This window comes from Coregonus lavaretus, assembly GCF_964263955.1.
Source record: "Coregonus lavaretus genome assembly, contig: HAP1_SCAFFOLD_4413, whole genome shotgun sequence".
NCBI lineage: Eukaryota > Metazoa > Chordata > Actinopteri > Salmoniformes > Salmonidae > Coregonus > Coregonus lavaretus.
The window spans coordinates 26,432-50,666 of NW_028158938.1; the positions used below are offsets into that span (position 1 = coordinate 26,432).

Sequence of the window (24,235 nt, forward strand, 5' to 3'; positions counted from 1 at the left end):
TTGTCTGTGTGTCTGTGTGTCTGTTGGACTGGAGTTTCAGGGAGAGGACAGTGTCTTGGGACTTCATTCCATCCTGGTTTCTGTCACGTCTATGACTGTGGAATCCTCCTGGTGGCTTCTATGGAAACACTGATGCTGTTCTTTACGAGAACGACCTAGTCTTACAGACTGTCTGTTGTGAGTCATTCCCAACTGTCTGGTTAATAAGCTAAAGTTACTAAGTACTCCTGGATGTGGTCGTGTTCGCAGTATTATGAGACACCGAGGAAGAGGGCGGAGGTCTGGGTTGGCCAGGAACAGCCGGCTAGAGCTAGAAAACAGCAGGTGGAATAACATTTTGTGTTTTGAATAGGTGCACCTGTGAGTGTTTCCCTTCCTTCCTGTTTCCCTCTTTACCACCAGCCATCAAGGAATCATCCAAACCCAACTACTCATCAACACATAAATAGAGCCCTGGTCTAAAGTAGTATACTCCATAGGGAACAGGGTGCCATTATAGAGCCCTGGTCTAAAGTAGTATACTCCATAGGGAACAGGGTGCCATTATAGAGCCCTGGTCTAAAGTAGTATACTCCATAGGGAACAGGGTGCCATTATAGAGCCCTGGTCTAAAGTAGTATACTCCATAGGGAACAGGGTGCCATTATAGAGCCCTGGTCTAAAGTAGTATACTCCATAGGGAACAGGGTGCCATTATAGAGCCCTGGTCTAAAGTAGTATACTCCATAGGGAACAGGGTGCCATTATAGAGCCTTGGTCTAAAGTAGTATACTCCATAGGGAACAGGGTGCCATTATAGAGCCCTGGTCTAAAGTAGTATACTCCATAGGGAACAGGGTGCCATTATAGAGCCCTGGTCTAAAGTAGTATACTCCATAGGGAACAGGGTGCCATTATAGAGCCCTGGTCTAAAGTAGTATACTCCATAGGGAACAGGGTGCCATTATAGAGCCCTGGTCTAAAGTAGTATACTCCATAGGGAACAGGGTGCCATTATAGAGCCCTGGTCTAAAGTAGTATACTCCATAGGGAACAGGGTGCCATTATAGAGCCCTGGTCTAAAGTAGTATACTCCATAGGGAACAGGGTGCCATTATAGAGCCCTGGTCTAAAGTAGTATACTCCATAGGGAACAGGGTGGCATTTAGGAAGCAGCCTGAGTCAATGTGGATCAAGATCTAATTTAAGGAGAGAAGTCATACTAGGGAATGTCCAGAGACTATGACCCTGATGTTTCACTTGTTGACTACCTTTGAGGAACCACAGACGCCCATAAAAACGTAAGCTCTCTCTTCCAGTAACTCCTTTCTCTCAGGTGTTTCCCAGATGAGCCATGATTCTACACAATGGATGACTGATCCGTAAATATCACAGATCCTGAACACTGAAACCAGGAAGGCTTGAGATATCTTTAAACGAGCTCTAATGCTCAGATTAGCTTGGCAACAGTGGACGTTACTAGAAACAACGCCTATTCCAGATAAGGACCAAGCCTTTCTTTGTTACCTGGTTATTAAGTGAAAACAAAACCAATGTTAGGAAATGTGATCTACAGCGCCTGCAGAAAGTATTCACACCCTTTGACTTCTTCCACCTTTTGTTGTGTTACAGCCTGAATTAAAAATGGATTCATCTACATACAATATCCCACAATGTCAAAGTGGAAATGTGTTTTTAGAAATGTTTACAAATTAATAAAATATTAAAAGCTGAAATGTCTTTAGTCAATAACTATTCAACCCCTTTGTTATGGCAAGCCTAAATAAATTCAGGAGTAAAAATGTGCCTAACAAGTCACATAATAAGTTGCATGGACTCACTCTGTGTACAATAATAGTATTTAACATGATTTTTAAATGACTACCCCATCTCTGTACCCCACACATACAATTATCTGTAAGGTTCCTCAGTCGAGCAGTGAATTTCAAACACAGATTTAACCACAAAGACACTGAATATCCCTTTGAGCATGGTGACGTTTTTAATTACTCTTTGGATGGTGTATCAATACACCCAGTCACTACAAAGTTACAGAAGTCCTTCCTAACTCAGTTGCCAGAGAGGAAGGAAACCGCTCAGGGATTTCACCATGAGGCCAATGGTGACTTCAAAACAGTTACAGAGTTTAATGGCTGTGATAGGAGAAAACTGAGGATGGATCAACAACATTGTAGTTACTCCACAATACTAACCTAAATGACAGAGTGAAAAGAAGGAAGCCTGTACAGAATAAAATTATTCCATAACATGCGTCCTGTTTGCAATAAGGCACTAAGGTCTCTATTCAATCCGCATCGCGCAAGTTCAACATTACAACGTGATTGAAATTTAAAGGCAATGTTCCTGCATTCACGGTAAACGCTTCATATGTCGGCTCAATCGGAAATGACCTTAACATTTCTATTAACATTTCTAATGGCCCAGTATCTCTATTTGCACATAATCTCTTGCACATCTATCATTCCAGTGTTAATACTAATTGTAATTATTTTGCACTATGGCCTATTTATTGCCTTACCTCCATAACTTGCTACATTTGCACACACTGTATATATATTTTCTGTTCTGTTAGAAATCCAGGGCTTAAAAACAAAGGCGTCATTGTACGCTGATGATTCATGTTTTCTTTTAAATCCACAACTAGAATCCCTCCACAGCCTCATAGAGGATCTAGATACATTTTCTAACCTCTCTGGATTACAACCAAATTATGACAAATGTACTATATTACGTATTGGATCACTAAAAAATACAATTTTTACCATTTACCAATAAAATGGTCTGATGGTGATGTGGATATACTCAGAATACATATCCGAAAGGAAATAAATGATCTCACTTCAATACATTTTAATAGAAAGTTAGCAAAAATATATAAGATCTTGCTACCATGGAAAGGTAAATACCTGTCAATATGTGGAAAAATCACCCTAATTAACTCTTTAGTATTATCCCAGTTTACCTATTTGCTTATGGGCTTGCCTACGCCTAGCGAACAGTTTTTTAAATGATATGAATAAAAAATATTCAATTTTATTTGGAACGGCAAGTCAAAACTTAGAATCTTTCAATTTAAATTATTATATAAAATTCTTGCTACCAATAGAATGTTATTTATATGGGGGATACAATCTTCCCAGCTCTGCAGATTTTGCTGCGAAGAGACAGAATCATTAGATCATTTGTTTTGGTTCTGTCCATTTGTAGCTTGTTTTTGGACACAGGTCCAGGAATGGCTAAAGGATTGCAATATTTACCTGGAGCTAACCCTGCAGATAGCATTACTGGGTGATCTGAAAAGTCATAGTCAATCGATCAATAATATAATAATACTTTTAGCAAAAATGTTTATTTTCAAATTTACAATCTGTATAAGCAATGAGAATAGAAAGGTTCAGAACTTTTGTGAAACATCACAGTACAGTTGAAAAATATATGGCAAATAGAAATCCTATATAGATGGTGTTAAGAGATAGATGGGTGGTGTTGAATGGAGTTGAAGGATGGGACTAATAACAACAACTAGTAACAACAAGATAACTAATGTACAGAATACTGTGTCCACAATAAGTATATAGGTTATAGGTTGAGAGCTTTTGTGAAAGAGCACAGTTAGAAAGATATGGCATATAGAAGCAAACCGGATGGACATCATGAAAATGATCGGAGAGGTTGAGAGTAGAGGAAGTTCAGGAGCAAAAAGAAACAAAATATAATTATTGTAATATTGACTGTGTCCATAAAATGTATATAGTAAGTATAAGCTGGAAGTAGAGGCCTAAGCATTGTTGTTCACTAGTTTACTCCAATTAGGGAAGGGGTGGTGGGGTTGGAAAGTAATAAAGGGGAATATATTTTCTTTAAAGGATATGTATGTATGTATGTATGTATGTGTGTGTGTGTATGTATGTGTACAGTGGGGAAAAAAAGTATTTAGTCAGCCACCAGTTGTGCAAGTTCTCCCACTTAAAAAGATGAGAGAGGCCTGTAATTTTCATCATAGGTACACATCAACTATGACAGACAAAATTAGAAAAAAAATCCAGAAAATCACATTGTAGGATTTTTTATGAATTTATTTGCAAATTATGGTGGAAAATAAGTATTTGGTCAATAACAAAAGTTTCTCAATACTTTTTTATATACCCTTTGTTGGCAATGACACAGGTCAAACGTTTTCTGTAAGTCTTCACAAGGTTTTCACACACTGTTGCTGGTATTTTGGCCCATTCCTGGGGTTGAGATCTGGAGACTGGCTAGGCCACTCCAGGACCTTGAAATGCTTCTTACAAAGCCACTCCTTCGTTGCCCGGGCGGTGTGTTTGGGATCATTGTCACGCTGAAAGACCCAGCCACGTTTCATCTTCAATGCCCTTGCTGATGGAAGGAGGTTTTCACTCAAAATCTCACGATACATGGCCCCATTCATTCTTTCCTTTACACGGATCAGTCGTCCTGGTCCCTTTGCAGAAAAACAGCCCCAAAGCATGATGTTTCCACCCCCATGCTTCACAGTAGGTATGGTGTTCTTTGGATGCAACTCAGCATTCTTTGTCCTCCAAACACAACGAGTTGAGTTTTTACCAAAAAGTTCTATTTTGGTTTCATCTGACCATATGACATTCTCCCAATCCTCTTCTGGATCATCCAAATGCACTCTAGCAAACTTCAGACGGGCCTGGACATGTACTGGCTTAAGCAGGGGGACACGTCTGCCACTGCAGGATTTGAGTCCCTGGTGGCGTAGTGTGTTACTGATGGTAGGATTTGTTACTTTGGTCCCAGCTCTCTGCAGATCATTCACTAGGTCCCCCCGTGTGGTTCTGGGATTTTTGCTCACCGTTCTTGTGATCATTTTGACCCCACGGGGTGAGATCTTGCGTGGAGCCCCAGATCGAGGGAGATTATCAGTGGTCTTGTATGTCTTCCATTTCCTAATAATTGCTTCCACAGTTGATTTCTTCAAACCAAGCTGCTTACCTATTGCAGATTCAGTCTTCCCAGCCTGGTGCAGGTCTACAATTTTGTTTCTGGTGTCCTTTTGACAGCTCTTTGGTCTTGGCCATAGTGGAGTTTGGAGTGTGACTGTTTGAGGTTGTGGACAGGTGTCTTTTATACTGATAACAAGTTCAAACATGTGCCATTAATACAGGTAACGAGTGGAGGACAGAGGAGCCTCTTAAAGAAGAAGTTACAGGTCTGTGAGAGCCAGAAATCTTGCTTGTTTGTAGGTGACCAAATACTTATTTTCCACCATAATTTGCAAATAAGTTCATAAAAAATCCTACAATGTGATTTTCTGGATTTTGTTTTCTCAATTTGTCTTTCATAGTTGACGTGTACCTATGATGAAAATTACAGGCCTCTCTCATCTTTTTAAGTGGGAGAACTTGCACAATTGGTGGCTGATTAAATACTTTTTCCCCCACTGTATATATATAAAACATGGGGGATTGGAAGTGATGCAGACAATTACATTGATGGAAGTTACAATCTATCTGCAATATTAAAGCTGATCTACCCCCCACCAAAAAAAAAAAAAAAAAAAAAGAACAGGAAGTTAGTACCTAGGCCTGATGGATGGATGGGCACTAAGAACAGGAAGTTAGGACCTAGGCCTGATGGATGGATGGGCAGTAACAGGAAGTTAGGACCTAGGCCTGATGGATGGATGGGCACCAAGAACAGGAAGTTAGTACCTAGGCCTGATGGATGGATGGGCACTAAGAACAGGAAGTTAGGACCTAGGCCTGATGGATGGATGGGCACCAAGAACAGGAAGTTAGTACCTAGGCCTGATGGATGGATGGGCACTAAGAACAGGAAGTTAGGACCTAGGCCTGATGGATGGATGGGCACTAAGAACAGGAAGTTAGGACCTAGGCCTGATGGATGGATGGGCACCAAGAACAGGAAGTTAGGACCTAGGCCTGATGGATGGATGGGCACTAAGAACAGGAAGTTAGGACCTAGGTCTGATGGATGGATGGGCACTAAGAACAGGAAGTTAGGACCTAGGCCTGATGGATGGATGGGCACCAAGAACAGGAAGTTAGGACCTAGGCCTGATGGATGGATGGGCACCAAGAACAGGAAGTTAGGACCTAGGCCTGATGGATGGATGGGCACTAAGAACAGGAAGTTAGGACCTAGGCCTGATGGATGAATGGGCACCAAGAACAGGAAGTTAGGACCTAGGCCTGATGGATGGATGGGCACCAAGAACAGGAAGTTAGGACCTAGGCCTGATGGATGGATGGGCACCAAGAACAGGAAGTTAGGACCTAGGCCTGATGGATGGATGGGCACTAAGAACAGGAAGTTAGGACCTAGGCCTGATGGATGGATGGGCACCAAGAACAGGAAGTTAGGACCTAGGCCTGATGGATGAATGGGCACCAAGAACAGGAAGTTAGGACCTAGGCCTGATGGATGGATGGGCACTAAGAACAGGAAGTTAGGACCTAGGCCTGATGGATGAATGGGCACCAAGAACAGGAAGTTAGGACCTAGGCCTGATGGATGGATGGGCACTAAGAACAGGAAGTTAGGACCTAGGCCTGATGGATGGATGGGCACCAAGAACAGGAAGTTAGGACCTAGGTCTGATGGATGGATGGGCACTAAGAACAGGAAGTTAGGACCTAGGCCTGATGGATGGATGGGCACCAAGAACAGGAAGTTAGGACCTAGGCCTGATGGATGAATGGGCACTAAGAACAGGAAGTTAGGACCTAGGCCTGATGGATGGATGGGCACCAAGAACAGGAAGTTAGGACCTAGGTCTGATGGATGGATGGGCACTAAGAACAGGAAGTTAGGACCTAGGCCTGATGGATGGATGGGCACCAAGAACAGGAAGTTAGGACCTAGGCCTGATGGATGAATGGGCACTAAGAACAGGAAGTTAGGACCTAGGCCTGATGGATGGATGGGCACCAAGAACAGGAAGTTAGGACCTAGGTCTGATGGATGGATGGGCACTAAGAACAGGAAGTTAGGACCTAGGCCTGATGGATGAATGGGCACTAAGAACAGGAAGTTAGTACCTAATGGGCATTAACAGGAAGTTGGTTCTCCTCCTCCAGCAACCCCATGTCGTCAGTGTTGCGTATGTGTGTCAATGTGTGTGACACATTTACATTGGGACCTCTACACTCACAGTAACATGTTAACTTAACATGACACACCAGTTACACCGTGTGATGGGAATCAACACACACAATACAAAGGCTTTTTATATAGAAGGGCTTGTTTTCTGTATTGCATTAATCAGCCATACAGACCTTAACACAAGCAGCCAGGCCAGGGGGACAGGATGTACAGACAGCCATACAGACCTTAACACAAGCAGCCAGGCCAGGGGGACAGGATGTACAGACAGCCATACAGACCTTAACACAAGCAGCCAGGCCAGGGGGACAGGATGTACAGACAGCCATACAGACCTTAACACAAGCAGCCAGGCCAGGGGTACAGGATGGACAGACAGCCATACAGACCTTAACACAAGCAGCCAGGCCAGGGGGACATGATGTACATACAGCCATACAGACCTTAACACAAGCAGCCAGGCCAGGGGGACATGATGTACAGACAGCCATACAGACCTTAACACAAGCAGCCAGGCCAGGGGGACAGGATGTACAGACAGCCATACAGACCTTAACACAAGCAGCCAGGCCAGGGGGACAGGATGTACAGACAGCCATACAGACCTTAACACAAGCAGCCAGGCCAGGGGGACAGGATGTACAGACAGCCATACAGACCTTAACACAAGCAGCCAGGCCAGGGGGACAGGATGTACAGACAGCCATACAGACCTTAACACAAGCAGCCAGGCCAGGGGGACAGGATGTACAGACAGCTATACAGACCTTAACACAAGCAGCCAGGCCAGGGGGACATGATGTACAGACAGCCATACAGACCTTAACACAAGCAGCCAGGCCAGGGGGACAGGATGTACAGACAGCCATACAGACCTTAACACAAGCAGCCAGGCCAGGGGGACATGATGTACAGACAGCTATAATGCCACTTAATTGACGTAATCTTCATACTATTTCAGGGCACTTTAAGTAGCTGAGCTTAGCCAGCCCAACTGACATGGAGACTTTGTTCCAGCAGGTTTTTTGTAGTGCGACCCGCCAGATCAGGCCAATAGTTTTGGAGAGAAAACAGGATGTCTGCCTCCCAAATCGCACCCTGTTCCATATTTATGGCACTCCTTTTGATCAGCGCCCCGTTAGGAAAAGGGTGGCATTTGGGACACATGCCGCTAAACTAACAGTCAGAGGGTCAGCAGAATGAGAGGTTCCAAATGGCACTCCCATCCCCAACATAGTGCACTACTTTAGACCAGAACCCCCCGTGGACCCTGGTCAGGAGTAGTGCACTATATAGGGAATAGGGTGCCATTTGGGATACACAGTGTGTAATAAGGCCTGCCTGGTGATGCTATCTGACCAGTCAACCCTGCTAGCTGAAACAACTAGCTGTCGCTACATGACGTCAATATGGACTGAACAACCTCTGTACCGGAGTGGACCGGTCGGAGTGGACCGGTTAGAGCCATTAATAAACAGGCCTAAACAGGACCAGCTGGAGTTGGAGATATAGCATTGGGTTTATAACGGTATCTGTCATGCCACATTTACATCTTAAATGGACTTTGGTTTGTTGAATCAATGCTGACTTGCCAGAGAGGTGAAGATATTCCATGTAGATACTGAATCAACGCTGACTGACCAGAGAGGTGAAGATATTCCATGTAGATACTGAATCAACGCTGACTTGCCAGAGAGGTGAAGATATTCCATGTAGATACTGAATCAACGCTGACTTGCCAGAGAGGTGAAGATATTCCATGTAGATACTGAATCAACGCTGACTTGCCAGAGAGGTGAAGATATTCCATGTAGATACTGAATCAACGCTGACTGACCTACTGTAGATATGGTACTATTTTGCCGCTGTCATCACGCCAAACAACAAAGGAATTGGTTAACATACAAATCTGGCTGGGCTAAAACATTACACATGGGAACTACGTTGATGTTGTCCTCCTGAGGTGCCTTTCAGTCCAACTATTGCCACTGTTATCTTCCTGCCAAATCACACATACATTGGCTAAAGCAAAAAACACTAAATATAAGAATTCCCTTAGTCCTCTGTTGGTCTGCTGAAGGTTGTTCTAAAGGCTGTTGGTTTTGGTGGGTTGAAGGTAGAAGTTTAGCTAAAACTGTTGGTGGTACATGTAGTTAGAGGTTGACATAAGGCCTCAGTCCTCTGTTGGTCTGTGGTAGTTGTAGTCCTCTATCAGGTTGTGGTCTGGGTCTCCGTTGGTCTGTGGTAGTTGTAGTCCTCTATCAGGTTGTGGTCTGGGTCTCTGTTGGTCTGTGGTAGTTGTAGTCCTCTATCAGGTTGTGGTCTGGGTCTCCGTTGGTCTGTGGTAGTTGTAGTCCTCTATCAGGTTGTGGTCTGGGTCTCTGTTGGTCTGTGGTAGTTGTAGTCCTCTATCAGGTTGTGGTCTGGGTCTCTGTTGGTCTGTGGTAGTTGTAGTCCTCTATCAGGTTGTGGTCTGGGTCTCTGTTGGTCTGTTGTAGTTGTAGTCCTCTATCAGGTTGTGGTCTTGGTCTCTGTTGGTCTGTGGTAGTTGTAGTCCTCTATCAGGTTGTGGTCTGGGTCTCTGTTGGTCTGTTGTAGTTGTAGTCCTCTATCAGGTTGTGGTCTGGGTCTCTGTTGGTCTGTGGTAGTTGTAGTCCTCTATCAGGTTGTGGTCTGGGTCTCTGTTGGTCTGTTGTAGTTGTAGTCCTCTATCAGGTTGTGGTCTGGGTCTCTGTTGGTCTGTGGTAGTTGGAGACCTCTATCAGGTTGTGGTCTGGGTCTCCGTTGGTCTGTGGTAGTTGGAGACCTCTATCAGGTTGTGGTCTGGGTCTCTGTTGGTCTGTGGTAGTTGGAGACCTCTATCAGGTTGTGGTCTGGGTCTCTGAAGTAGAGAGAGGTGATGGGGCCCACCGCTCCACTCCTCTCCACCGGACCCTCCTCTATCTCAACACCACACGCCTGCAGGTGACAGACAGGTGGACAGACAGACAGGTGGACAGACAGACAGGTGGACAGACAGACAGGTGGACAGATGGACAGACAGATAGACGGACAGATGGACAGAAAGATAGACGGACAGATGGTCACACAGGGACTTGCAGGACATGGCAGAACAGCAACTTACTGGAAGACAACATATCCATCCATAAGGTTCAGGTGGAGGACTGAAACCAAGTACTAGATAACTTGGAGGTGTATCGCTGTGTCCACTGTGTGTGTGTCTGTGTGTCCACTGTGTGTGTGTCTGTGTGTCCACTGTGTGTGTGTCTACTGTGTGTGTGTCTGTGTGTGTGTCACCTTTAGGTGTGTAGCTACAGCATCCAGGGGGGTGGCGGTGATGAGACAGAGGTCAGCTGATCCTGAAGTGGGTCTCAGAGCCTTGGGTTCAAACTCCTGACCCACCTGGTGCAGGTTCAACTTCTGCTGCCCAAAACACAGCGCCTTACGGTCACCCTGGGGTAAAGAAGAAGAGAGAGACTGGTGAAGGCTAGCATCTGCTGGAGTTTTTCCACAGGCTTACACAGTCCAGTTGGAGAGTTTATCTATGATTTATTTAATGACCTTGTTGGTTGTTAGCGGAAACTATTCTGGAAACTACCATGGGCAGAACAGTAGAAAACGTTTTGACAACACACGTTTTATCCGAAGTAGAATAATTAACGTCTCAGTAAAAGTGATCAATAGACTAATCATTGATTATGCAGTACATTGTGTGTCAGTACTCAGAATGTACCTTAAAGGTGATGACCTCCATGCCCAGGACAGAGGAGTAGAAGGTGCAGGTGTCTGGAACACTCTTCACGGTCAACACCAGGTGGTCCAGGTGACTCACCTGTACAGGGCCGGAGCTCTTACACCTCCCCACCCCCACCACAGGCAGCCCCCGCACCCCGAACACAGGCAGCCCACAGGACGGGGTCTGTAGCTGCGACGACATGGCCAGAGACAGGTTGGTGAATGTAGGTGCGCAAAAAAAAAAAAAAAACATGAACGCAAACAAAAGTATTCACATTAACGTGTAGACAGCGTCCCTACGTGGTCAAATTAAGTAGTACTATGATCAATTCAACCAACATCTGGGGTACACTGTATTCGGGTAATTACGGTAATTGAACCCACTGTAGCTGTGTCATTTCCGCGATTTGTAGAATTCGATATTAATTACAGTCTAGATACAGGTTAATAGCTTACAATTTAATACAGAAGGTATACTGTCGACGACTACACATGCCCCTCGTTAATACAAGTATTTTCCAAAGACAAGGAACTATTCTGTAGCTCCGTTTCAGAACAGGTGACATTCGTTTTGTTCTACAGGTCTTACCTGGCGGTAAATCCCTTGAAAACGCCCCAAGTGAAAACCTAAAGTCCGGAGCGCCATCGTTCCTTTGTACGGTCGAAAACAAATGGGTTAAATTTCACCCTTCACTTCCTTCTTATTCACCTGACCATAATACCGTAATTCCTAGAGTATTTTGCCATTCCTAGAGTATTTTGCCTACAACGTAAAAACATGGGGGTGAAATCATATCTGCTTCATGTGAACATAATGGTTATCCTAATCTAGATTTTGAAGTGATCCACGGAGGTTTTGATGCATATATCTTTATTGTAATAAACATATAAAACGTTCAGGCTCTGTGAGGCCAGGTGGTCAGACACACAGTGGGCGAGTCGAGACTGATCACCTTGCATCATAAATAACTACTAAATATGTTTATTTGTAGATCCGTCAGTCATTCGGAATTGACCCATGATAGGCTGCATCACAGTTCTGATGCTCCCGAACATAGCCATAGCCAATATGTCGCTGCTCAGGTGTGGTACAATGAGGCAGGGTTTCCCGAACTCGGTCCTGAATGAACACAGATAGAACAATGAGACAGATATTTCACAGGATCTATACACTTGAGGCATCCGCTTGGCGTTTCCACTCACTATCAGATATGGTGGAGAGAAGCCCATTGGCGGCAGTGGGAGAAGATGGAACAAGATGGATTTTTGGCCGACATTCTGCTCATTTTCTGATCGATGAAACATTTGATCTCAATACTTTTCAGTTCCCAAAACTAAAATATGTAACGAACAGAGTGGACAAAGTTGTATATACTTTACCCGTTGTCAACATAAAAAAATTAAACAATAAATGGAGTTATTGCGCACGCACACTTCAGAGTAGGCGTTCCCTAAGGGAAATATGCTAATGTCTGCTAGAACGCGCCAATAGGATCTCGCTAGCTCGTGTTTGGTTCTGCCCACTTTGAGTCATTTGTTCTCGTTTGAAACGACGGGCTGTGGTCATTCTTGGTTTAGTTATAAAAATCTTCAGTATGAATGCCCTGATTTATGCAGAGGCCATTTCACTGTAAATGCTGCAAGGCCAATGCAGACATCTGATTGACAATGCAGCGCCTTTCATGCTGCGTTCATAACCAAGTGGGAAGGTGGTATTTATCACATGTATACAACTAGGAAAATCCACTTGAACGCCCCAACTGGTAATTACTAGCGGGAAACTCCCGAGACTCCCGAGTGGTGCAGTGCTAACTGTGCCACTAGAGATCCTGGTTCGAATCCAGGCTCTGTCGTAGCCGGCCGCGACCGGGAGACTCATGGGGCGGCGCACAGTTGGCCCAGCGTCGTCCAGGGTAGGGTAGGGAATGGCCGGCAGGGATGTAGCTCAGTTGGTAGAGCATGGCGTTTGCAACGCCGGGGTTGTGGGTTCGATTCCCATGGGGTGCCGGTATGAAAAATAATGTATGCACTCACTAACTGTAAGTCGCTCTGGATAAGAGCGTCTGCTAAATGACTAAAACTCCATCATCAGCTTCCACATGCTGCCCTCTGATGTCACCTACAAAGGAAATGACCTCAATAACAGCATTTAAAAGCATCCAACTGGTACCACCTTCCCACTTGGTTATGATCGAGGTGATCATATAATCACCTCACTGTCCGTCTCCCTCTGAAGAGGTGCTCCACCTGTGGGTTAAAACAGCCTTTCAGGACTCCTTTCCAACGGGTGTGTCCGTTACAATAGATTACTGCGATGCTATACCTCCAAAATCAAGTGGTCACGCCTCCCTTGGAGAAGCCTAGTTCACGACCAGGCTAGTTGTAACGTGGCCCTCTCAAAGTCATCCCCGTGTGAACTGAACTACCCACATCTTCCGTGTGGATCAACAATAATATTAAAAAAATATATATCCTTCAACTAAGGCAAAACAACTAGTAGAGATGGTTGGGTGCCCTTGGTGAACATTCGGATATTAAACTACATCCTGTTAAAATACAGGACTGGCTTATGCCCCAAATGGCACCCTATTCCCTTTATAGTGCACTTCTCTTGACCAGAGCCCAGTGGGTGTCCCATCTGGTGTCCCACAGGGTGTCCCAAATGGTTCTGGTTAAAAGTAGTGCACTATAGGGAATAGGGTGCCATTTGGGACGCATTCCCAACACACTGCAGTAGAAGGCCATGATGAAGACAGCCAGGCTAGTAGGGAAGCGCTGCCAGAAAGACAGAATACATTTAATTTACAGCTGGTCATTATCAACAATAACAGAGCTTCAACCACCCAAAACTTTATTTATACAGGGAGGAGGTAATGACGGCAACCGTGAGAACACATGGAACCTATAGAATAATGTGATGTCATCATGGCATAGAACGCTCCCTCCCTCCGTCTGCACGTACAGCCAACGTATAGCATCCTACAGTCCCACCGCTCGCCAAGAAATAGTGCTATCGGAATGTACAGAAAGAACCAAGCTCTAGAAAATAAAAAGCTTAACACATTTTAAAAAGGGAACAAGTCTTCATTTTAAGTGTGAATATTCAGTCTACAATATTTTAGAAATAATAATATACAAGTTTAGAATATTACGCTTTGTTTTCCCTAGTTTTCTTTCAGGTTTTCCACTTTGTAGTTATTATTGCACTGGTGTTCCAGATATGAAGAAGACTCTTGGTGCTAGACGTTCTAGGCCTAGACAGAGGACAGAGGCCTGGCCGGGGTCTAACCTGGCCTGGCCGGCGTCTAACCTGGCCTGGGTCTAACCTGACCTGGCCTGGCCGGGGTCTAACCTGGCCGGGGTCTAACCTGGCCTGGCCGGCGTCTAACCTGGCCTGGCTCTAATTTAGCCTGGGTCTAACCTGGCCTGGCTGGGGTCTAACCTGGCCTGGCCGGGGTCTAACCTGGCCTGGCCGGCGTCTAACCTGGCCTGGCTCTAATTTAGCCTGGGTCTAACCTGGCCTGGCTGGGGTCTAACCTGGCCTGGCCGGGGTCTAACCTGGCCTGGGTCTAACCTGGCCTGGGTCTAACTTAGCCTGGGTCTAACCTGGCCTGGCTCTAACTTAGCCTGGGTGTAACCTGGCCTGGCTCTAACTTAGCCTGGGTCTAACCTGGCCTGGCTCTAACTTAGCCTGGGTCTAACCTGGCCTGGCTCTAACTTAGCCTGGGTCTAACCTGGCCTGGCTCTAACTTGGCCTGGGTCTAACTTGGCCTGGCTCTAACCTGGCCTGGCTCTAACCTGGCCTGGCTCTAACCTGGCCTGGCTCTAACCTGGCCTGGCTCTAACCTGGCCTGGCCGGGGTCTAAATCCAGATCCTTCACGCAACAACACATGGAAACCATCAAAGTGATTCCCAGATGGCCTTATTCCCTATATCGAGCACTACTTCAGATCAGAGTCCTAGAGGGTATATATAGGGTGGCGTTTGGGACGGAGCCATAATGCAGCCGTCCTGGTTCACTTCCTGGTGATATTGCAGCAGAACCAACAGGTTGTCATGGTGACATCACAGGGTTAGGATCACTAGGAGGTTCATTATCATTCAGGGCCCGTATCCACAAAGCGCATCACAGTAGGACTGCCGATCTAGGATCAGTTGGTCATAATGAATACGATTATATGGCCTGATCCTATATCAGCAGTCCTACTGGGAGATGCTTTGTGGATAAAGGCCAGGTCATGATGAAACACTGTCAGAGGGCAGAAACAGAAAATGCTTCATGTGATGGGCTGGAGTTAGACTAAATGCCCACATCCCATCTCAACGACGCTTCAACACAATTCATAATCAATAATCAGTACTATTGGTCCGATGTCCTGAATATGATGCAATACGATTCCAAATAAACTGATAGCTAAGAATTCCAAACTGAATCCAAGTCCGTCACATCTTGTGTTCTCCCCATTAAAGACTGTACAACATTCTACATTTTTAACTTAAAAACTAATTCAGCAAGCTTTGACACACTGACAGTCTGTGAGCCGTTCCAGAGTATTGATAAATGCAGTTAGTCTTTCAGGTGGAGAGCAGGGTCAGGTGGGGACAGTGGAGTCCCTTTTGGGGTAAGACAGGTAAGGGAGAGTGGGGTCTGTTGGCCAACAGGGGACAGTGGCATCTCTTTCTCATGTCTCTTCCTACAGAGTCTATAAGGACACTTCCTTCCTTCCTGTCAGTCCGTCTCTCGGTCTTGTCTGTCTGTCTGTCTGACTTTCCGTCTGTCTGTCCAAACACCGGCATGTCAGTTGGATAAAAACTCACTGATGGCTTAAAAAGAAAACCGGAACAATGTAAATGGCCTGACTAGGAGAAAGGCCTGCAGAACTGAAACGGTGTTATACACTGGAGCTGTCCGTCTGGAGCAGTGGTTGGCCGCCTGGCCCGGTGACCCCTGACCTCTGACCCTGCCGGTTAGACCACACTCTCCCGGTTAGCAGACACCAGCACGGCCCTGCGGCAGATGGGACAGGTGGAGTTCTCAGACAGCCAGCGGTCGATACAGTGAACATGGTACTCATGGGAACAGGGCAACTTCCTCAACTTGTTCCCCTCAGCATACTCTGTGATACACACACTGCAGGTCTTCAGAGCATCACTCTCCCCAAAGTTCCTGGTGGAGAGGTTGTCGATCTGCTCCTTGGTGAGTCCTCTGGGCTGTTCCTCATCCTCATCATTCAGGAGGAAGAAGTGAGCAAGGCGGAGGAAGGGCAGTGACCCTGGTTCCTCCAGACTGATGGGGGCGCGGGGCCGAGCTCTACCCCCCACCCCTAAACCTATCCCTGGGGCCAGACCTAGACCAACCCCCTCCTCCCCCTCCCTCTCCTCTGTCCTTGCCTCCCCGGCTCCTCCCACACTAGGCCCGCCCACGGAGACAGGAGGCTCCGCCCCCACCGCCATGCCGGCTACTCCCCCCTCGGGAGTGTTGAGCGCCTCGGCCAGGTCGGCAGCGCCGGTGGGGTTACCGGCGCCACGGTTTGAGTCCGAGGAGTCCGAGTCTGAGTCCATGAAGTAGCTGAGCTCTCCGAAGCCGGTCATGATCTGTCGTATCATGGTCTGTAGAGCCATAGAGGTGGCCTCTCCCAGCCCTGCGTCACTGATCCTCCTGATGGGGATCCGGATGGTGCTGACGTATGTCCTCACACCTGCACGCTCTGACCGGGAGAAGGTCCTGCGGAATCCCCCCCTCTCACTCTCGTACAGGAAGGTGTTGTTGGAGTTCTGGGAGCGTGAGCGGGTTCTGTTAGCAATGCTGTCCCTCTGGCGGTACTCACCTGGACGCACGCGACGCACCTGCAGGTCCAGCATGATGGTGGGGGGGCGTGGTCCTGCTGCTCCCTCCTGGGGTGGGGCGGTAGGGGGCTCTGGGGTGGTCCCAGACCCTGTGTCAAACCCTGTTCCGGCTGACTGGGCCTCATAGTCTGCGGTGCTCTGCCGGAACGGAACGTGCTGTCGAGTCCGTGAGCTTCCCTCTGCAGCGGCCTGAGGGGGCGGGGAGGCGGGGCTGTGTGAGGGGGCGACGGTGGGTACATGGTGGGGGAGGCCGTCCAGGCGGTCCAGGGTGAGAGGGGAACGGCTCCGTGTGGTGCGAGCCCTGGTCCGGCGCTGCTCGGGGCTACGGCTGCGGGCTCGTCTCTGACCCCGTCGCGGAGGATCCTCAGGGGGGGGGCTGGGAGTGGCTGGGGCCGGGATGGCCTGCACCACGGGACTGGCTGGTCTGGAGACAGGAGGGGTGGTGGTGGCAGGGCTGGAGACAGGAGGGGTGGTGATGGCAGGGCTGGAGACAGGAGGGGTGGTGGTGGCAGGGCTGGAGACAGGAGAGGTGGTGGTGGCAGGGCTGGAGACAGGAGGGGTGGTGGTGGCAGGGCTGGAGACAGGAGGGGTGGTGGTGGCAGGGCTGGAGACAGGAGAGGTGGTGGTGGCAGGGCTGGAGACCGGAGGGGTGGTGATGGCAGGGCTGGAGACAGGAGGGGTGGTGATGGCAGGGCTGGAGACAGGAGGGGTGGTGATGGCAGGGCTGGAGACCGGAGGGGTGGTGATGGCAGGGCTGGAGACCGGAGGGGTGGTGATGGCAGGGCTGGAGACCGGAGGGGTGGTGATGGCAGGGCTGGAGACCGGAGGGGTGGTGATGGCAGGGCTGGAGACAGGAGGGGTGGTGATGGCAGGGCTGGAGACAGGAGGGGTGGTGGCGGCAGGGCTGGGGGGCTGTGGGACCACCTCTACTACTAACTCTGGTACCATCTCTGCTTCTACTTCAGCCTCTGGCTCCATCTCCGCTTCTGGTTCCACTATGACAGCCAGCTCCTCCACAACTGGTTCCTCCAGCACCTCTCCTGTCTCCATGGGCACCTCAGTCCCTGCCTCCGTCCCTGCCTCCGTCCCTGCCTCCGTCCCTGCCTCAGGCTGGACCTCCACTCCGACACCTGCCTCCACCCCATTGCCAGGTGCTTCTGCTGGGGCTTCCTCCTGAGCCTCCCCCTCCCCCTCCAATGTCTCCCCCTCGGCGCGGGCCTGCTGCTCGGCCAGGTTACGGTTAACGTTGATCTCCAGACTGAACCGGAAGTCTCCGCTGTTTGGGTTGGTCCGGCTCACCGCCCGCCACGACTGGTTGCCTCGGTGACCACTGCGGGTGGTGTTGCCTGTCCGCCTGACGGTGTTCAGCCAATCCAAGAGGGTGTCGCCGTTAGACGGGTCCTCTGGACCTTCTGCCGGTTCTAATGGAAGACAGAACATGTCAACATTCTAATGGGGGGGGGGGGGGGGGGGACAGTGTTGTTTGCAGTGACTTTGTTGTTGTTGCAATTTCACCATTAAGGATTCCATCTTTAAAAGTAGCCAAATTTGAATTTCTGCTTGAATGACATAATGAAAAGTTCAGCCGTGCCTTACCTCCTTCTCCAGTCTCAGTGCTGTTGATGCTAGGCTGCGGCTGCTCTGGCCCATCCTTAATCTGCTGCAGCCGACTCAACAACTCCTCCGCTGTGATCTCACCTAGGAGGGATGAAACTACAACTCACTATACAGACACTGGTTCATTTAGTACCGTAAATACCCTAGTACTCAACAACTCCTCCGCTGTGATCTCACCTAGGAGGGATGAAACTACAACTCACTATACAGACACTGGTTCATTTAGTACCGTAAATACCCTAGTACTCAACAACTCCTCCGCTGTGATCTCACCTAGGAGGGATGAAACTACAACTCACTATACAGACACTGGTTCATTTAGTACCGTAAATACCCTAGTACTCAACAACTCCTCCGCTGTGATCTCACCTAGGAGGGATGAAACTACAACTCACTATACAGACACTGGTTCATTTAGTACCGTAAATACCCTATCATTTGCCAATAAAGCTGTAGTATATCTCCTGTTTACACAGGAACAGGACAGTACTGAGAACCACCAGACTTACCAGGACAGGCCCTGTCCTCTCACCACTCTCCCCAGGAAAGGTGCTCCACTATCAGACGCTTCAAACTTACTGCCCACCTCCCAATCCACTGGCCTGGATGTGACATGATAAGAAAAACTCAAACCTGGGACAACGACCTTAGATAGCCAATCCAAAAAAGCTGACCGAAAAAGTCATTCAACCCACAAACCTGCAGTAGAAAAACAAGGCCCTACATTTACAAGAAAGCGAAGACATCTAACTTTTAAATGAGATAGAAAATCCATCTCTACACTGCTCTGTTAACCCTCTGAGATATGCATTACAGTTACCTGGGGTTGTTGTCTAATGAAGTGTTACAGGTGTGTTATAGGTTTAGAACAGGTGTTACTACAGGTGTATTAAAGGAGAGGCAGTTACCTGGGGTACCCAGCAGGTTGTTGTCTCTCATTAGCCGGTAGTCCGCCTCACTCAGGTTGTTGACAAACTGGTAGAAGGCCTCCTCCCGGTCTAGCCGGGCCTGCTGCCGCCTGCGCTGGGCCTCTGGTTGGTCACTGGCGCCCGGCTCAGAACTGTCGGAGCCCTCCATCAGGTGTCGAAGGGAATGAAGTCGGGAGATAAACGCTGTCTATCGCTGAGTCACCACGATCCAGCTGCTATGGATAATCTATCAAATGTAATCAATCAAAATGTATTTTTTACATCAGCAGTTGTCAATAATGGCTGTTCCAGCAGCCCGGCCTAGACCCCAATGAGCAAGCAAAGCAGAAGCAAGAACTAGTCAGGAAAAAGTCCCTAGAAGGAAGAAACCTGGACAGGAAGCAGGCTGAGAGAAGGGGCTGTAGCGGGTCAACAACAGGTAGAGAATAGAAATGCAGAGCTGACTGACACAGCAAAGGGTCAGCAGAGCAAACACACTGCCCGGGTAGTGGTGGGGAAGGCCACAGACAGGAGACTGCCCGGGTAGTGGTGGGGAAGGCCACAGACAGGAGACTGCCCGGGTAGTGGTGGGGAAGGCCACAGGCAGGAGACTGCCCGGGTAGTGGTGGGGAAGGCCACAGACAGGAGACTGCCCGGGTAGTGGTGGGGAAGGCCACAGGCAGGAGACTGCCCAGGTAGTGGTGGGGAAGGCCACAGACAGGAGACTGCCCGGGTAGTGGTGGGGAAGGCCACAGGCAGGAGACTGCCCGGGTAGTGGTGGGGAAGGCCACAGACAGGAGACTGCCCGGGTAGTGGTGGGGAAGGCCACAGGCAGGAGACTGCCCGGGTAGTGGTGGGGAAGGCCACAGACAGGAGACTGCCCGGGTAGTGGTGGGGAAGGCCACAGACAGGAGACTGCCCGGGTAGTGGTAGGGAAGGCCACAGGCAGGAGACTGCCCGGGTAGTGGTGGGGAAGGCCACAGGCAGGAGACTGATCAGATTCATGACATGCAGCACATTAATAAAAACATATTTTGATGTTATTGACAAGGCAAAAAAAAGCAGAGCTAGTCACCCCTAAATGACATTCATCAACAAATAGCAGAAAACAGGTTAACTACGTTCAGTAAACTACAGTTAATGAGGACGTTTCAGATATCAAGGAAAATTATTCCTGGCTTGGTGGTAATCCTTTACTCCGATGCAACAATGCCACCTCCTTTAAAAGCATTATCTAAACGGAATGCCGTGTTTCGATTAAAAATCAGCAACTTACCAGTCAGACCAAAGTCGAGAAAAACAAAATGGAATCATCTGGTGAGCTAACAATTAGCATGCTAGCTAGCTAACATCCTTAGCATCTGGCTGAAAATGGCATCTAAAAGATGCAGACAACTCTGTTAACTAACATTTACCGTGGCAAAACCATTGCTAGCTAACAATACACTAACAAGATTATTCTTTTTTTTATTTCAAGTTGTGACCATGGCAAACATTTCAAGTTGACAAGACAAAACTTTGCTAGCTAGTTAACGCAGGATAAACATTTGGCTAACTAACAGACCATATAACGTTGGCTAACGAGAAACGTTTAAACTGCAGTCATTTGTGGAATTAGTTAGTTAGCTCTTTTGATGCCTTTTGTGTTCGCTAAATATAGACATCCACATACACCAAAAAAAATATATGATTAAGTTATCCTCTATATAAGTATTAGCATACAAGATGGAAGCAATTTGACGTTGTTTTTGTTGTTCATAACTGGCGTAACTGTGGCTAACTGGCTAGCTAGCTAGTAAATGAATGAATACATCGAAACAATGCTAGCTAACTACCTATATGGTAAACGGAATAAGGAAGACTGACATATTGTCACCAACATGAAACTAAGCCAGTAAGGTTCGAATAACGTTGGCTATTTAGCTAACAAGGTCCCTTTCAATATATATGTTTTTCACGTTGTTAGCTAACTAACGTTAGCTAATGAATTATATTCAACACCAGTTAGCTAGCTAGGTGATTAAGCTGGTCAGCTAGCTAACGTTAGCTAATGAATTATATTCAACACCAGTTAGCTAGCTAGGTGATTAAGCTGGTCAGCTAGCTAACGTTAGCTAATGAATTATATTCAACACCAGTTAGCTAGCTAGGTGATTAAGCTGGTCAGCTAGCTAACGTTAGCTAATGAATTATAATCAACACCAGTTAGCTAGCTAGGTGATTAAGCTGGTCAGCTAGCTAACACCTTCCGAAGCCGTTACGCCAAAGTTCGACAGCTAGCTTGCTAAGCGCTACCTCCTAACGTTAGTAGACCGCCAGCTAGCTAACAGGTTACCACAATTTAACAACCCACTTTATATTTTAGAATAAGAGTTAACAACGTCTACATTTGTCATCCTTTCACAGTACCTGTCTTGTATTTGTGTCGTTATTCGTTATCTTGGACTTTCGTAGTTTTATTCTCACAAATTCGCTTGAATAGTTGGGGACGGTCTCAGGATTCCATTTTCTCCATCATTGTACAGGGATCTTCCGGAAACTGGGGGAGCATGAAACGGAAGGACGATGTTTGTTTTTGGTCTGTACTTTGATTGCAGCGCCACGTTGTGGTGAGAGGTGGAATTGTCAAAAACAGAAACATTATTGCATGCAAAATTAAGGGCGTAATAATAAATGCAAACTCAATATTACCAATGTAGCTACTACTATTACAACAACTACTACTACTACTACAACTATACTACTACAACTACTATTACAACAACTACAACTATACAACAACAACAACTACTACATTTACATTTTAGTCATTTAGCAGACGCTCTTATCCAGAGCGACTTACAGTTAGTGAGTGCATACATTTTTCATACTACTACTTCTTCTACTACTACTACTACTACTACTACTACTACTACTACTACTACTACTACTACTACTACTACTACTACTACTACTACTACTACTACTATACTACCACTACAACAACTACTATTACTACTACAACAACAACTACTACTACTCCTACTACAACAACGACTATTACTACTACAACTACTACTACTACTACTACAACTACTACTACTCCTACTACAACAACGACTATTACTACTACAACTACTACTACTACTACTACAACTACTACTACTCCTACTACAACAACGACTACTACTACTACTACTACAACAACTACTACTACTACTACTACTACTATTACAACAACGACTACTACTACTACCACTACTACAACAAATACTACTACTACCACTACCACTACTACAACTACTATTACTACTACAACTACTACTACAACTATACTACTACTACTACTACTACTACTACTACTACTACTACTACTACTACTACTACTACTACAACAAATCATCATCATCATCAAAGTTGAATGCACCAATGTGTAAGTGGCTCTGGATAAGAGCGTCTGCTAAATGACTTCAATGTAAATGTAAATCAAAGGGATCTACCTGTAAATGAAAAAAGGATCGAAGACCATATCTGCCACCTTTACAACCATGGTGTAGCCCAACCAAATGGGATCTACCTGATCGAAGACCATATCCGCCACCTTTACAACCATGGTGTAGCCCAACCAAATGGGATCTACCTGATCGAAGACCATATCCGCCACCTTTACAACCATGGTGTAGCCCAACCAAATGGGATCTACCTGATCGAAGACCATATCCGCCACCTTTACAACCATGGTGTAGCCCAACCAAATGGGATCTACCTGATCGAAGACCATATCCGCCACCTTTACAACCATGGTGTAGCCCAACCAAATGGGATCTACCTGATCGAAGACCATATCCGCCACCTTTACAACCATGGTGTAGCCCAACCAAATGGGATCTACCTGATCGAAGACCATATCCGCGACCTTTACAACCATGGTGTAGCCCAACCAAATGGGATCTACCTGATCGAAGACCATGTTGTAGCCCAACCAAATGGGATCTACCTGATCGAAGACCATGTTGTAGCCCAACCAAATGGGATCTACCTGATCGAAGACCATGTTGTAGCCCAACCAAATGGGATCTACCTGATCGAAGACCATGTTGTAGCCCAACCAAATGGGATCTACCTGATCGAAGACCATGTTGTAGCCCAACCAAATGGGATCTACCTGATCGAAGACCATGTTGTAGCCCAACCAAATGGGATCTACCTGATCGAAGACCATGTTGTAGCCCAACCAAATGGGATCTACCTGATCGAAGACCATGTTGTAGCCCAACCAAATGGGATCTACCTGATCGAAGACCATGTTGTAGCCCAACCAAATGGGATCTACCTGATCGAAGACCATGTTGTAGCCCAACCAAATGGGATCTACCTGATCGAAGACCATGTTGTAGCCCAACCAAATGGGATCTACCTGATCGAAGACCATGTTGTAGCCCAACCAAATGGGATCTACCTGATCGAAGACCATGTTGTAGCCCAACCAAATGGGATCTACCTGATCGAAGACCATGTTGTAGCCCAACCAAATGGGATCTACCTGATCGAAGACCATGTTGTAGCCCAACCAATTACCAGTTAGTGGCATGCATCCAGGCCTAATAAACCCTGTAGTCCACACAGGTGGATTGGGAACTTCCCATAGTGCTGTAGGCTACAGACAGATAAGCAGCGTTTAGCCTGAAGCAGAGTCGTGTGTATAGGCTAGACATACATCTAAATATATGGCTCTGGCCTGAAGCCGTCCTTCATGATTTATAAGTCTCTCCACCAATGTTCCCTCAACATTTTTTGGGCGCTGAGCAAAATTCAGGTCTGCTGAGCACAAACTTGATAGTTGTAAAAATTTGTTACAACTTCCAGCGCATGTTTACTGTGAACACTGAGGCTCTAACTGCTTTAAGTTAACGTTTTAACAGTGGCCAAGTAGGCTACTGTGGCTATTTGATCATAATGTAGGCCTACCAGAGTGGCCTACCATCAAAACAGTGGAGAAAATGCATCCCATAACATTTTAACATGGAAATAGCTG

General features: G+C 46.9%; 3 protein-coding genes across 6 annotated transcripts; all 3 read right to left on the reverse strand.

Annotated features, from left to right (window-relative positions):
* Positions 1-3,333: 3,333 nt before the first annotated feature.
* Positions 3,334-8,280, reverse strand: LOC311123446 (uncharacterized protein; the record flags this gene model as incomplete). The annotated part of the gene is made up of 3 exons (XM_084197710.1): positions 3,334-5,612; positions 5,700-7,049; positions 8,211-8,280. The coding sequence occupies 3 exons, from the start codon at positions 8,278-8,280 to the stop codon at positions 5,518-5,520; spliced, it is 1,515 nt and encodes a 504-aa protein (XP_084053836.1). The 3' UTR covers positions 3,334-5,517.
* glod5 (glyoxalase domain containing 5) lies at positions 3,334-11,494 on the reverse strand (the record flags this gene model as incomplete). 2 transcript variants are annotated; one of them, XR_014612596.1, is made up of 5 exons in its annotated part: positions 3,334-8,783; positions 8,834-10,071; positions 10,411-10,566; positions 10,847-11,038; positions 11,438-11,494. XR_014612596.1 is itself a non-coding variant. In XM_084197711.1 (4 exons), 4 exons carry the CDS (start codon positions 11,492-11,494, stop codon positions 9,925-9,927), a joined length of 552 nt encoding a protein of 183 aa, XP_084053837.1. In that variant the 3' UTR covers positions 3,334-9,924. The 2 variants fall into 2 exon arrangements, 1 of the variants encoding a protein (XP_084053837.1); XM_084197711.1 differs by having other exon boundaries at positions 3,334-10,071.
* Positions 11,495-13,682: 2,188 nt separating this feature from the next.
* rlim (ring finger protein, LIM domain interacting) lies at positions 13,683-21,726 on the reverse strand. 3 transcript variants are annotated; one of them, XM_084197709.1, is made up of 4 exons: positions 21,631-21,726; positions 19,222-19,457; positions 18,293-18,394; positions 13,683-18,117 (listed from the first exon to the last, which is right to left on the reverse strand). In XM_084197709.1, exons 2-4 carry the CDS (start codon positions 19,388-19,390, stop codon positions 15,818-15,820), a joined length of 2,571 nt encoding a protein of 856 aa, XP_084053835.1. In that variant the 5' UTR covers positions 19,391-19,457; positions 21,631-21,726; the 3' UTR covers positions 13,683-15,817. The 3 variants fall into 3 exon arrangements, with proteins under 3 accessions (XP_084053835.1, XP_084053833.1, XP_084053834.1); XM_084197707.1 differs by having other exon boundaries at positions 19,222-19,468; XM_084197708.1 differs by having other exon boundaries at positions 19,222-21,726.
* Positions 21,727-24,235: the final 2,509 nt, after the last annotated feature.